Source organism: Protopterus annectens, chromosome 14.part0 (assembly GCF_019279795.1).
Source record: "Protopterus annectens isolate FY-2018-M chromosome 14.part0, PAN1.0, whole genome shotgun sequence".
Taxonomy (NCBI): domain Eukaryota; kingdom Metazoa; phylum Chordata; order Ceratodontiformes; family Protopteridae; genus Protopterus; species Protopterus annectens.
In genome coordinates, this window is record NC_056748.1 from 755,753,537 (window position 1) to 755,770,049 (window position 16,513).

At 33.9% G+C, this 16,513-nt stretch overlaps 1 protein-coding gene across 2 annotated transcripts in view; it reads left to right on the forward strand.

The window, feature by feature from the left end:
- KAZALD1 (Kazal type serine peptidase inhibitor domain 1) overlaps positions 1-16,513 on the forward strand; it is a 524,245-nt gene that overhangs the window by 191,586 nt on the left and 316,146 nt on the right. For both annotated transcript variants that reach the window (XM_044056493.1, XM_044056494.1), the window contains exon 2: positions 10,977-11,588. In XM_044056493.1, the coding sequence (XP_043912428.1) occupies positions 11,066-11,588 (523 nt within the window). In that variant the 5' untranslated portion in view covers positions 10,977-11,065. The remainder of the gene's footprint in view (positions 1-10,976; positions 11,589-16,513) is intronic.

A 16,513-nucleotide genomic window follows, 5' to 3' on the forward strand; every position in this document is an offset into this window, starting at 1 on the left:
TTGCTGGCGCCATGTCAGACTCTAAGCCTGTCACAAGTGGTGTCCCACAGGGCTCAGTCCTGGGCCCACTCTTGTTTGGCATCTACTTCTCCGAAGTACAAGCAAACACAGGAGGGTTATGGCTGACAAAGTTTGCAGATGACTGCAAACTGGGCGCCGTAGTCGAAAACACATCTGACACAGATATCCTTCAGAAAGGTCTCACAGAAATGGATAACTGGTGCCAGAGCCATGGCCTAAAGTTAAATGCCAAAAAATGCATAGTCATACCCTTCGGGACAAACAAGGTTACCCCTAGCTACCTCATAGATGCAATCCACTGAGCACAGAAGAAGTTATTAGGGACCTGGGGACCCAGGTTGACAGTAGCCTGTCATTCGACACCCATGTAGCTAAAGTAGTTAGGAAGACCTTCTACATTGCCCACCTTATCATGAAGGGATTCACATCTAGATCAAGGGAGGTCATAGTTTCCCTGTACTCATCACTCATCAGACCAATGATTGAGTACAATGCCCCATTCGGAATGTATCTGACCCGACACTTGCAGCAGCTGGAGAGGCCACAAAAGTTCCTCACCAAAAGGATAAAGGGTCTCAAAAATCTGTCCTATGCTGCCCGACTGAAAGAACTTCAGCTCTATTCAGTCACTTACCGCTTGCTCAGAGGTGACCTGTGCCTGACATACAAGGCCATGTCAAGCCCAGATTTGATGAATATGCTTCACCTCAATAAATCTAGATCCGTCAGAGCCACAAGGGCGGGAGACTTAAACCTCGACACGGCTATTAATAGGACGTGCTGGAGGGATAGATTCATCACCCAAAGACTCCCTATGCTGTGGAACAAAATCCCGGTATATGTGAGGCAGAGCACCTCGCTGGCCTTGTTCAAGAGAAATCTTGACCAATGGATGGGAGATCGCAGATATATCCCAGGGATTACCTCAGTGTCACTGCTCGACAGAGGCACAGCAAAATAATGGGTATAGTTCCCCATACTAAAGGGGTGGCGTAAGCCACAAAACTATGGGCTAGGCTTGTAAATGCCCTCAGGTAGATAGCCTAGTATAAACCTATGAACCTATGAACCAAAAGACTGAATCTCAAAATACTGAAAACATTTTTAATACAGGAGGCAAGCCCTCCAGCACCCCTCATGTGGGAGGCTGCAACCCCACACCCCCTGCTAGTTATATATACCAACTACAAGATTGCACAACAGTGGAGAGGGGTCAAATGCCATCATTCAATATTTTGAGTTTTCAGTACTTTGAGATTCAGTCTTTAGGCTTTTCAGTCTTCTGAAGTAGACCTATACACACACACACACACACACACACACATATATATATATATATATATATATATATATATATATAGACGTAAATTGAAAAATATGTATATATCATAAATAAGAGTGTAAGGAATTATTGATTGTAAAAATAATTATGGATTATGTAAATAAAGAACTCCTACTCATTTTATAATGGAATGCATTCTTGCACATCAGCACTTCCAGTTTCTTTTGCAATCATGTAGGCAGCTCGGAGATACCAGAAAGAAAGCAGAAGTATGGAGTGTTTGAAGCATGGTGGGATAGAAGAAAAGGTAAGCATAATTGAAGAAAGCATATTTATTGACAATGAGAAGTGTTCAAAAGAGGAGGAAGAGGGTGCAGATGCAAAGGCAGTCAAGCCTTTGTTGGAAGGAATATATTTATGCAAAAAGGCCGAGAAAGAATCCAAGCTTTCTCAGGTGATAAATATGGAAAAAATAAGTTGTAATTGGACTCCAAAGAGATATTTCTTAAAAAATATTTTCCAAGATGAAAAGATAACACAGAGGGTTGTGGGCTGATATACTTTTAGAGTTGGTGAACACCAGGGAACCTGAAAGGGGAAATGATGTATCGTGGGGTGATTTAATAGAGAAGTTCCAGATTGAGGAGACTACACAAATCAAGAGCAGAAAGTCATATGCTGAGATGGTGAAGTTAAAACTGGAGAATGAGGGAGAAGGAAAAAAGTTGTTTAAGGTATGAATTGAAAAGAAAGAAGAAGGTGGAATGGACAAGTATGAGGTATGGGATGAAATAATAACGTCTTTAGGGGTTGGAGCTTATGCAGTAAGGGCATTTATTTATATTAATAAAGATACATTTTGTGATATTATTTTATGATATTGATAAAGCTAAGCAGAATTTTCTAGGAGAATATGAAATAAAGAAAGACTGTGTTCCTTGGAACTCGTATGTATTTAAAGCTTTTCAAAGAAAGAGTAAGAAGCAAATAACATACATTTCAGAATTGAAGTAAAACAATGACTTTAAAAAAAACTAGTTGTTAAGTTTATGTAAAGATGTGATATATTTTGTAAAAGTATATGATAACAGAGGTTCATGGATGGGTGCATGGGACTGCAGTGTTATTTTAAAATTTGAAAATAATAGCATTGTGCATATTCCAAGTGTTATAAATGTGGAATGAGACAAAGGGATAGTGAAATACTGCCGTCAACCAAAGACATGTCTTCTGTATAGGAAAGCTGATCATTTGATAAGTAATTGTAAAAAAGGAAATGCTTTAGCTGTGGAAGGATAGGATATGATATAAGAAATTATGAAATCCAGTGCTATAAATGTAAGAAAGTGAGGCGCCTGGGAATGCAATGTGAATATAAAGTAAATGAGGCAGACCAAGGGATGGTAGAAGTATTAAAAGAACAGAACCAAGAGAGTGACAACATAGAATTATAAGAAAATATAAAACAGAGTATACAAACAATGTGTAGAAGTAAATGATTTGGAATATAAAAAAGACTTACAAAAATAGTAATGCAAGTTTTATTTCTAAGAAAGAAGATGGTGAAGAATTGTGGGTGAGTGACATTGAAGATATAAAATGGAATTTAGTTAAACAAAAAAGAAATTCTATTGGTAAAACAGTTTGAGATGGAAAAAGAAAAATGATAGAAGGATAAAGTAAAGAAAAAAGAAAGGGAAAGGTTAAGTATAATAGTAAAAAGTTAACATTTTGTCTAAAGTACTTGCAGTCAATGTTAATAGTTTATGGAAAGAATACGTATACTTGAATGGTGTAACAGACAGTATAGCAACATTATTATATTAGAAGATATTACATTTTTAACAAATGAAGAGGGACAACAATTGGAAGTGTGGTGGGGAAAATGTAATCTTTTACTTGGAGAGAGAGATGTGTTCAGGAATAATTATTTTGCATAAGGAAATGATAAAAGTTTTAGATGGCACATTTGTTACTGTTGGTCCTGCTACAATTCTTGATGTAAGATGGAGAAATCAGGTATGTAGAATTATAGCTATGTATGCATTTGTAACAAAAAAGAGAGGAGATGTTTAAAGATATAATTCAGTATGTAGGAGTAAACATGGATGTAATTCTTGCAGGAGATTTTAATTGTAATATAAAGAAAAATAAAAAGACAACATATGATTTTAAAGTGATGTTAGATATAAGATGTGGAAAGCAAAGTATTTGGAATAAGAGCAGTTGGATGTATAGAAGAGGTGAACATTAAACAGAAGTATTTTTTCTTTAGTTTCAGCTGTTTTGAAAATTATATATGAAGGGGTATTAGAGACAGGTTATTCAGATCATAGTGCTATATGGATTACTTTGGAAAAATAATTCTTGACTATATAAAAATAAGAAAGAGTATAAAAGGATTAATGAGGTTATATGGGATAAAGAAAAGAAGATGGATGTACTAAATTTATGGAAGGATCATGTGCAAATGATATTTTTGTATAAGAATTAGTCTGAATGTTGGTTATTTTTTAAACAAAAATATAAAAAGTGTTATATTAGTCAGGAAAATAAAAAAAAGAAAGTTAAGTATATGTTATGATCAATTAAGTAAGGATACTTGTGATTGCTTAGAAAAGAATGAAGAATGATATTTTATTACAGAACAGGAACATATTTAAATAAAAGAAAATACAGTATTTGTTAAAAATCTAAGATATTTTTAGCAAGGAAAGATGGAGGAAATTCCACCTAATTTAAGTATACTTATTAAACAAAATGGTAGTATCTTGAGGCAAATGAAAGGTATATCAGGTATAGTACGAACTGCACATGATAAGAAATGGAAATAGTGGATGGATTTGTTAAGGGAAGTTTTAGAGGAAAAGTCTTCAATGTATTAGGGAATGGAAAGTAGATATCTTTTAAGAGGAACATCATATGGATTTGGAAACAAAAGGATTAAAACAGAAGAATTGGAAAATATTTTAAGAAAAGTAAATTTGAAGTCTGCAGCCGGACCAGATGAAGTTGAGAAAAAAATGCATAAAAATATGACAGTAAGTCAAGAAAGTTATATTTTAGAGGTATTGAATAATTAAGAAATGATTTTCAATATAAAGAGCTGGGTAGTGATATAAAATATTTATATGGAAAAAAGGAGACAAGTGTGAAATATAAAACTGGATACCTATAGTGTTGAATAACACTAACCATAAGATTTTTATGAAAATTTTGCAAAAAGAATGGAAATTAAGGTAAGACTATAAATAAAAATATATGATGTAAAAGTAAAAATAAACAGGATTTATTGCTAGTGATTAGAGATTTAGTGGATGATATTTAATATAAGGAGGTTCGACCAAAATTAATGGCGGTTGATTTAAGCAAAGCTTTTCATTGAATTCAGCATAACATCCTAGCAAAAATATTTGATACCTGTAATATAACTAATAAGATAAAAATGGTTTGTGTTACTGCTTATAGGTTAAATATAGTTAAGATACTAGTAAATGAGTGGCTTAGTAAAAAAATTGTGCTAGAAAAGGTTATAAGACAAGTTTGTCCTTTGAACTGGATCATGTTTGTATTAGTAATAAATGTTATATTGATCCAAGTCAATAGTGAGATGAGAGATATGGAATATATAACCAATTACTTTATAAATATTCTGACTATGTTGTCATATGCAGATGATATTGTTCTTATTTCAAGAAATTAGAAAGCTATGGTTAATGTGATTTATCATCAGGAATTTATACAGGAAATATTTTCTTTCTACTAATAAAGATAAAAGTGTAGGTTTAGGTTATAATGGTATGCTAGGAGGTATTAATTCTAATAGGAGAAGAATAAAATTGCAAATCCACCGTCTTGGACAAAGGGACACCACACGAATGTATAAGTGCTTTCCACCAAACTACAAAGGTTTTAATACAAAAAAGATGCCAATTTATACTAAAGTACCCATACAGTTATATAATAAAAATTCTACAATTTACATACTGATCTTGTGTGAATACAAATTTTTAAAATAATATACATACATACATATAAAACACACTGAAAACTTCTGTAATAAATACACTTATACATGATAGAAATCCTTTTTTTGAAGTAAACACAAGTGATAAGATATGGCAGGTACTGGAAAAGTTTAGTTGTGAATCTGTATATGTTGTATATTTGGCTAAGTGCTCATCCTGTTTTGCATTTTACATAGGAAAAAACAGCAGGCAACTTAAAAAGAGGATGTACGAAAACGTATATGCCATAACAATGGGAAACATGGATAATACTTTATCAAAACATGCTTCAATATGTAAAAGTTACAAAAAAGTATTTTTTTTACAGTTATTGAATTTGTACTCAGTGATTTCAATGGAGACAGGGAAAGTGAGTTGGATTTTAAAGAATTTAAATGGCAGATACTTTTCAATGCCTACAACACCCCTGGGTTAAACAACAAAGTAAATTATAAAGTAGCTTTAAATAGAAGGTACAACCGGGATAAATGCAAATGAATTAACATTTTTTATCATGTATAAGTGTATTTATTAGAGATGTTTTCAGTGTGTTTTATATGTATGTATATTACTGTAAAATTCTGTATTCACACAAGATCATTATGTTAATTGTAGAATTTTTATTGGATAATTGCATGGGTACTTTAGTATGAATTGGTATCTTTTTTGCATTATGTATTCTTATGAAGGCCTTTGTTGTTCGGTCAAAAGCACTTAAACTTTCATGTGGTGTCCCTTTGTCCAACACAGTGGATTTGCTGTTTTGTTTTTACTTTTATTCCACTGTATCAAGGCAATTGAGTGTTTTTTCCCTTGAAGAAGGATAAAATTACTTGGTTTGATAATTTGGGGAAATAAAGAAGATATAAGAGCTATATGGGAAGAAAAAATAAAAGTCATGAAAATGTGCGTACTTTGGAGGACCTTTAGATTATCTTTTAAGAAATACATTCAATTAATTTGATATTACTTGCTAGAAATACTTAGTCTATGAGAGTTTTAGTATCCCACTGACTTTTGAAAAAGTATTGTATGGTATTTTATTTACATTTATTTAGGATTCAAGATTGAATCCAGTTAAAAATGTAAAAATAGGTGAAGGTGGCTTAGGATTAGTAAATCCTATAGTTTATGGAGCCTCTCTAAATCTATATAAAGTATTAAGAAGTGTGATGGATAATGACAACTTATTATTAATGAGAATTTTAAAAACAAAATATAGTAATGAATGGATGAATATTTTCAGTTCTAAGAAAAGGTGATTATATAAAAATGAGGAAATGAAAAATCATCAAGACAAAATCTTGCCTTCAAAATTAAAAGTTAATGAAATTGAAAAATGTAGGAAGCTATAGTATTATAATATTATGGAAAAGTTTTTTTTACATTTATCATTGAAAAGACAAGTGCAAAGCAAAAAGAGTTGCAATTAAGGCATGGATGGAATGATATAAACATATGTGGGAATGCCAACATTTTCTATGGAGGTAAATGATACAGAAATTACCAGTAAAAGCAAATATACCTTAAAAAAGCAATAACAACAGAAACTGTCAGTTTTGTAATCAATTTGAAACTTGCAAATATGGTTTCTTGAAGTGTAAATGAGTTAAGTCAGTATGGAATAAGGTGATAGATTTGAAATATTTACAAAATTATATGAATGTAAATAGTCTAAAAATGGGTATGATTGAGTATGGATATTATGGTGACAAGTCAAAGATTATGTTAACAGAATTGATAAAAAAAGACATTTTCTATAGTTTGGATAATATAGAATCAAAGAGTAAAGGAAATTATGTTCAATAAAAGATGGAATCATGCAAAGGTGTTAAAAATTATGTTTGTGGAAAATGGAGTGAGGATCCAATAATGAAAAGACAAAGAAGTTATTTTGTATATTACAAAAGAGAGTGAATGTATTATTTCAATGATGTGTTTATAAAATTTTTAAAGAAATTTGTAGTTAATGGCTATATTGTGAAGCAGATAAATTGCATACATTGTAAATAAGTATTGGAAAATAAAGGACCCTTACTCTTTTCCATTGGTCCCGTGAGATTCTTTACATGAATGTAATCTACCAGCAGCACAAACAGATGGCCCTAGGTTTAATGTCTAAGAAGGATGTATACATGCAGTAAAAGAAAATGAAAAGAAAAAAATGTAACAATGAATAAAGGTATTCTGCTGAGAGAGATTACAGAACTGTACAATTGTTTGCCGATGAACTGAAGTACTTATGTAGTTAAATGTTAAAACACTACATGAGATATGATATAATTGGTCTTTTGAAATAATGGTCACAGAAACTCAGACAAAATGTTTTTCTTGTGTTCTTCTTTAACATGCTTAGAATAAGTATTGGTGAAAAAGTGTTGGAATCACATTCTTTGCTGGGGCACCAGAAGGGTACTAAAAAGATCCTACTCTAGTACAAGTTTATGAAATAATTTATAAGTTTGGTATGAATATTAATGTGTTTATTGAATAGATTCCCTGTGTAACCATAGTATTTACTTGTGTTTACTATGCACAGTGTGTCTGTAACATGGAAGCAAAATCATGTAAACAGCTTCCAATTGGATTGAATTCATATAAATAAAATATATATTAATTTATAAATTAATTTTTTGACTGGGTTTTTTAACTCATTACATCAGAGTGACACCTCCAGGTGTATCTGCAGTTAACTCCTACTGATGCTTCTAGACATCAAATATTGCTTATTCATATTTGCATCAATAATTCCAAAACTATGCTATGTGCAAGATTTTAAAATATTTCATCTTAAAGCTTACCCACTGGCAAGCTCAACTGCATTAATATTTGATCTCTGTTTAGTGCAGGTAAATAGATATTAACTGTTGTTTTTTAATTATATTAATTTCTATAGATAGAATTTTCCCATTTATCTAAATATCTCAATAACCAAGTAACACAAACAGCTCCTTAGCCTCAGATATAAGCTCTCAGCTAGATGGATACAATTTTGCTGACAGTATGTGTGCAACATTAGTGGTTGCTGAGATATTGTAAGTTGTTTACAAAATATCACAAATGTAATAGTTACTGAGTTTACTGTAACTTATAAAATTTGGTTTAAGACCTAAAAACCTAAAGATTACTACCACTATAAAAATAGTTTGTGCTGAAGAGTTTGCCATTTATACTTCTTTATTAACCTGTATGGTTTTAGATGTATGAATAGTTGTTTGAAATGTGAGGACATAATTTGATTCTATCACAAAGTTTAGGCTCTGCCCATTGGAAGTTACAGTGCAATCTTCCTGAGCTCCACTTGAGTGAAAAAGTTAATTTCCTGAAGACATGAAAGTATCACTGAGGTCAGATCTTCTATAGTAAGTTCTGAATGTCAAAAACAGGACTGGCTGCTTCAAGGCTTTGTGTGTAGCTTTCATGGTGGCAAGGTGTGTGGGGGGGGGGATGTAACTAGGTGTCAGCTGGCTTCCTAACTAAACTGACTATTTTATGATTGATGTTCAAAACATTGATCAGAAATCAGCAAAATCACTTGAATGAGAGCAGCATTTGAAGACAAGATAATAGTAAGAATGCAATTTTACAGGGGGAGCAAGCCCCACCCTACCACAATGGTCACTGTGTCTACTGGTAAAGGTGATATCCCAGGATACAACAACCTCAATCTACTGAGAAGAAAATGGCAGTCATATACCAGTGAATGCAAAAATGAGTGCCAGTCATTTGTATTCCAAGAACCAGTCTAGAACCCTATCAGCTTTGTATTGTAACTTAGACTTGCATCACATTCTGAATGTATCAACTATGTATTGCCACTCAGATTAGTATCCTATTGCTATATTCTAAATTCAACAGTGGAGAGTGATTCAGTTTCATATCTGTATGTGTAGCTTTCTCAAGCATGCATTATAACTCAGTCCCACATTATATTTAGAATGTAACAACCAGGAATGATTCTGTAGAGAATCTTATTGCCTTGGTGGAGGGGGACGATTACCGATCTCCTTGACCTTTGAACATTAAAGTCATAACATTGGCCTTTAAAAGTCATAGCTTGCGGCCCAAATAAACAGTGCCCCAACACAAAGACCAAAAAAGTCTTCCAAACTTAAAGTTCAAGGAGAAAAATAAAAGAATTGACTGTAGAACTATAGCAGTAAAATTTAACAGAACAAGATCACATTGTAGTTAGAAACCCTCACACTGAAATCACTGACTCAATTTGAATTTGAAAAGCTCCTCTTTCATAGGCTCTATAACTGAGCAAATGAAAATGATTGAAACAGAGTTGCCAAAATTGGTGCAGTAGAACAAGCATTAAAACTAATACTAAATTCAGAAGGCTTTGCTGAATGGGAACAGTGGAGCTGAATAGGGATTGTAAAACAATTTGATCAGTGTTAAAACTCAGTCTTCTTTTCCATTCCATGAATCTTTATGCACAGAGTTGATTTAGGGGAATTAAAAAAATACACATACACTACAGTATACAAACTTTGTATAATAAAAAACTGATAGAACTCATTGCACCATATAGTAGAGAGGAAAATAAAGGTACACTACAAATACTTATATAAGGTCCATAAAGTATAAACAGAATATATAGCTGTATCAGCATCAGTTAAATAAATGTTATCTTGCAGATATGCCACCAATCTACAAACAAAACAAGAAACAGCACAAGGAAACATTTATTTGCAGACAAGTATAGTGGATAAATGGAATAAATTATTCACACAAGTGAAGAAAATGTGCCGGGCATTGTATGATGTGCATATATGGAACAGAGTATAGAAAGATGGATGAATAGGATTGGACCTAAAGTATGGGCCCGAGACTCTTCTTCATCCTCCACTGCTAGTTCTGCTTCAAAATTACATGTAAAGGAAAAATAAAATAAAAGCATCTGCTTATTTCTCTTTGACAGTTTAAATTGTTAACTGAGTGAGTGAACTGATTTAAAGATATTTTTTCATCTATGACCCATACCCAAGGCAACTGTCAGATGCCCACTGGAGCATGCTGTGTTCCAGAGTGACTATTTATAAATTTGTTCCTGGTGGTAATACTCAAGAAAAAAATGTAGTTCTGCATCTGTCAAAGTCAATTATCAGTATACTTTCTTACTATTTCTGACTGTTTTACTTCATGAAAAGATGGCATGTTCTGAAGATCTATACAAAAAATCATATTAAAATATACTTTGCCATGTATTGACATTTATTAGTACTATTTATATTTAAGCTAATTTATTACAGTGGTTACATATTAAACAATGTTGCTTATTCTGGCAAGTTTGTTTAGGTGTTGCTTTCTCTCAGTTTGAGGAGATTATTAACGGAGAAGTCAGTGTTAGTCTAATAAACTGTAATGTTTCAGTGGACAAATATTTTCTTAGTTATAAGCAAGCTACTGAGGAAAATAAAATGAAAGGTACTCAGAATAAAATGTGCAATATAGTTTGGGAGATTTACCTACAAGTAAATGTGGATAGGAATATAAAGAATATGATTCAAATTTAGAACTATTGTGTAAGGTTATTTCATTTCTCAAAACATTTACTGAATAGTTAACAACTCTTTTAAATGTTAACCATTAAAGATTATATCTTATGCTGTGCACCAATAAAACATTTTGTATTCTCTGTTTCTGCCCTTTTCAAGGTAACTGAAGCAAAGCTGCCATGCTATAGGCAAAATGAGAAAGGAAGAATCCACAGTGGCACTGATGTCCAAGTGATGGATTTTATATTATGGAAAGACCTACAAAACCAGTGGAGATGGTAAGAGATACCAGCTTGAAACCATTAAGTGTACTGTTCTTCCTCTGTTTGAACTGGATTTTAATATTCTATGGCTGGGCTGTGCCCATGGCCCCAGATTACCTGCAGCGTGGCTGGCAGAGACTATTAGAGGAAGGAGAAGGTTGTGCAGATTGTAATGTAAGTGAGTGTCCAACCCCACGAGGGTGCCTTGCTGGAGTTGTTAAGGACCCTTGTGACTGTTGTTTCGAGTGTGCTAACTTAGAAAACCAGATCTGTGATCTGGATAACACCAACCATTTTTATGGAAAATGTGGAACAAACCTGGAGTGTCGCCTGGAAGTAAACCTGCACCATGGTGAAGTGCCAGAACCTCAGTGCACTTGCACATCAAATAAAGCTGTCTGTGCATCGGATGGTAAGACTTACCCACAGATGTGCAGATTCCAAGAGATGGCAAATGCCCACCCAGAAAGCAACATTACTGTAGTGCATGAAGGCCCTTGTGAATCAGGTAGGTGCTATTATCATGACTAAGTACTAACGTGATAGGCTTGCATAATGTTTGCATCATCACATTTAATACCACAGGCAAATAAGCTGGAACTGACTTATTTTCCATCCACTGCAAATGTTTATATTACCCATGCAGTCTCCAAAGGGGAGGAAACTCACATGATTACATTACATAACATGCTTATGTAAAAGGCCTAGTCATGGTAAGAAAAGGTCTTGCATTTTTTGGTGTTTTTTTTTTTTTTTTAATGATTGCCACAATCTGGTGGGGGGGGGGGTGCATGGTAACACCACACCGAAACATTTTTAAGTATATGATGTAATTCATAGGTTTATAGATTAGTACTAAGCTAACTGCCCTTGCAAGCCATTTTAAGCCTAGCCAATTATCCCTTGTCAGACTCAAATCCTGTACCTTGTGTTTGTAAGGCAAACACCTTAACCATTAGGCCACCCTTCCAACCTATATCAGTCTATATCAGTATGGGTATGATTTAAGATGGGACTGCCAAGCAAGGCATGCAGTTGATAAAATTAACATGGCCTATGGAAAAAAATACCTGTTAATAGGTTTTAAAGCAGATTTCCTGTAGTGTGGAATAGAAGAAATTGATTGAGTGATTATTTTTGAGGTGGGAATCTTTTGCATTAAAATCATAACACCAAAGTAAAAGGCTTGTGGTCAAAACATTAGTTGTCCCATGACTTTGTTGCCTATACACATGAAATACTTTTCTGTACATTTAAATTTAACATATTCAGATATAATTACTTAGAGTAAAAAAGTTGAAGTAGAAAATATGCTGCAGTTTTAACCAGAGGTATGCTAGAACATGCATCTTTCAAAAGATATAACCATTATTGGGTGCAGGTTTTATGTGACCTGTAGCATGCTTTTTTTAACACAGAAGTATTAAAATAGATAGGGAATAAGAATGCCTTTAGTTTTATTTCAGTACCCCATTATGTTTGTAGAAGCATCTCAATATAGTGAAATAATACATACATTAGAAACTTATTATATTATTGGAGCGAACTGTAAATTGCTTCTCTGTTAAGTAAATGTAAAGTAGCAATCATTTGCTGGTGATGATACAATTGTATGAGTGACATGTAGTCATGGCTGGCATTATGCACAAGTGAACTAGGTGGCTGCCTGTGATACTGCTATAGCTGCTCTAATAAGTGGAACTATTATAGTAAGTATTTATTTATTTTCTTAAAGTAAAGAAAAGCAGAATTTCTTTATTTAATAAAATAAAATAAATAAATGGCACACAGTACTCTTACGTAATAATACAGCAGCTGCATCACCTTGGGAGGAAGTGCAGTGATCAAGTGACTTGGTCATTTAGTTGTGATGAGCTACCTACAGAACAAATCAGGTAGAATGTGGGTGGGATAAAGAAAGAATTCAACAAACCTGAAAATGGATCCAATGGAAGGAGGAACCTGTGACATTGGCATCAGCATTGGATAAGGTTTGCTGTTTTTTTTTTTTTTTTTTTTTTTTAATACAATTACTGGCAGGGAATCATATAGTTTGGGTCAGCTAATCCCTGTTTGCAGAACTTCTGTGAATTAATTCAGTATGTTTGCCTGCTTTCTCTCTTATTGTCATTTATTTATCTATTCTTTATGGTAAATCACTGAGGATTATCATCAGTCAAAATGCCAGACATTAGAGTTTTGTGCATTTTATGTCTTGGAAAATTTTTATTAATGCAAATCCTGTTATATTAACTAAATTAATTGGAGGAGAACAAGTCTGGTCTGTCTATGAAAGAATATGACTAACAACTCATTGCTCATTACCCTGACTTTGCAGGATTTAATTTGTGTGTTGAAATATACCTCTCAACTATCCAGAGTTTCACAGAATGTCCTAATTGTTGTTTTATATTTTTGGTCTGGTTCTCATAAAATTTGTGGTTTTCCGTCAAATCTTTGTGGACTGAAGCCCCTAAATAAGAGCAGGTATTTGAAATTCAGAATTCACATTCTTCAGAAAATGTAATGCAAAACCTTTTATTATAACTGCATTTTACGTTTATAAAAACAATATTTAAATTCTGCCCCAGTTTTGGGCTTTTGTTCCACCACTGTTTCTTACTTTGTCTAGAACTCTTGTGCTTAAGATAAGGCTTGGTGGATCCCCCTCATTCCCCATGGCTGTATAGGAGGATTCTGACACAGGTTTAGTAGTGGTCTTTGATCTGAACCTTAACTAATCGAAAACCAGTTCTACTCTGAGGTGTTTACTGAAGGTCACTGTAGCTTATGAAGGGTCTGGAGACAATGTCATTATTTCTTTATTGTTATTCTCAAATCTCAAAAGTGTGTACAAGTCATTACAGCTCCTGCTGAGCTATAGGCGGTGTGAAAATTATTTCTTTAACTTTCCTCACAAACATCTGAGTGTGCACAGAGGGTCACTGTAGCATGTATAGGAGCACTCTGTTGTCTAGGAGTAACAAGTTGAAACATTGCTGTGATTATTATTTTCAGTTTCCATTCAGATGTGTATACAGGTGGCTGTCTCCTGGGCAAGGGTTAGGAGGAATGCTGTGTGTGTGTGTGTGTGTGTGTGTGTGTGTGTGTGTGTGTGTGTGTGTGTGTGTGTGTGTGTGTGTTTGTATATATATATATATATATATATATATATATATATATATATATATATATCTGTCAACAGCAAGTTAAAATATATTAAGTTTTGTTTTTTTTTTATTTGTTTTTCAGTCTGACATCAGAAGAACAGAGGGACACTGATGGTGACTGTATTTTAGTCTTTTGAGTGTAGGGATGAGGATAAAACAAGCTGCATCACCTAGGGAGGAAGTGCAGTGACCTAGTGACTCGGTCATTCAGTTGTGATGATCTACCTACATAACAAATCAGGTAAAATGTGTGTGGGATAAAGAGTTGTATAAAGCAGCAGCAACTTGAAATATATAATTGTAGACATTTGTGAATTTACTTTCATCTACATTTAACACCAGAAAGGTGATTATCTTTTGAGGAGAGAGTAGGGAGCCATGTGATATACCCAGATATGATTTATGTATTCCCACATGCATTTGCGTTATCAGTTTATTGTGAACTGCTATTTTGTTAGTGTTGAACACTAAGCCTTCACGTTTTCATTGAAATAAAACAAAAATGAGCTTCTTTTCTTACTCACAATTTTTGTTCAGGCCACAATTACATCAAAGGATTGGAAGAAAACTCTAAAATGCATCTCAGAACATTGACAACCCCCACTGACAGACCTCCAGTTTAATGCATGCATTTCCCCCACAGTTATTCCACTGTAAGCTCCGTCAGTTGGGTATATTGAAGGGATGTAGCAAAAATCAAAGTTAAAGAGGAAGACAAAATTTATTTTCTAAATCTTGATTTTTGTTTAGGCTATTATTGGATGAAAAAAAGGTTGCTTAAAAAAGCTGTAAATGCACCTCACAGCATGTAGAAACCCCATGGCTTCTGGGGGGGGGGGGGGTAGCAGCCCTCAGAAATCTAGCTTATTGCATTTACTTCCTCCACAGTTATTACAATGTAATCCTGGCCATTTAGGGTGTGTTGAAAGGATGCAGGAAAAAGCAAAGTGAAAAAGGGATACTGAATTTCCTTCTTCAATTATGATATTTTTTTTGTTGTTGTTAAGACCATCATTGGATGAAAATGTTGTTAAAGCAATTTGTAAAATTCACCTAGGAGGATCCATAAATGACATGTCTTCTGGGAGCTGGGCTTAATGCAATTATTTTCTCTGCAATTATTACAGCTTAGTCTTGGTCAGTTAGTGTGATGTTGAAAGGATGCAAGAAAAAACATCTGTGAGTCAACCCCTGTCTTAATACAGTTATTTTCTTTACCACCTTTACAGTGCAGCCCTGATCATTTAGGGTCTGTTAAAGGAATGCAGAAAAAAGTGAAGCGAAAAAGTAACACCAAATTTCTTTCCTTAATCACAATTTTTGTGCAAGCCACTGATGGATGAAAAGTTTGTTTAAGAAAACTCTAAAATACACTTTGGAGGATTGATATAGCCCATGTCTTCTACCACCTTAAAGCAGTTATTTTCACCACTGTTATTACAGTGAAGCCCTAGTCATTTCAGGTGTGTTGAGCAGATGCAGAAAAAAGTGAAGTGAAAGAGTAACACTGATTTTTTTTTCTGTAATCATGATTTTTGCTCAGGCCATCATTGGATGAATATTCAGCTGAAGGACACTCTAAAATGCAACTTAGAACATCTACAACTACCTCAGATCCCCAGCTTAATGCAGTAATTTCCACCCCAGTTATGAAAGTGCAGTCATGCCTACTTTGGGTGTATTAAATGAATGAATGGATTAATGTAGCAGAAACGAAACAATAAGATAAACTATTTGTAATGAAGGAAAAAGTAATCTGGATGGTGTGGAAAGGCAGGGTGAGTGGTCAAGTAACAGCAGGTACTGTGCACGGTGAGCGTCATCAGGCTCCTTGCCTATGGTACTAGTTCACGTATGGCTGGACCTGCAAAGTTCTCAGAAAAATATGTATCCTTGGACAATAGAATAGTTAGGCATGTGCCATGTACACCATGGTGCTCACTTCTTAAGCGGAACAAACATCTGTTCATGAATGCTTTTAAAAAAGTCCCTAATAAAAAAGATAAATTGCAACATGGCACAAGACATGTTCATGATAAACAGATTACAGTCAAGCCCTGCTAGCAGCTTTCAGTTTCTCTTGTCCATTAAATGGGTGAGAGAAGTTATATTTGATCATAGGTTGAGAGACTCTTGCAATAATCAAGCATTAGAAGAGAGCAAACACGTAAGACACGGATATATAGACAAAGATGGAGATAGAGATAGATTAGCTAGATAAAGATACACCCAAATATCATGGAGATAGAGATAGATTAGCTAG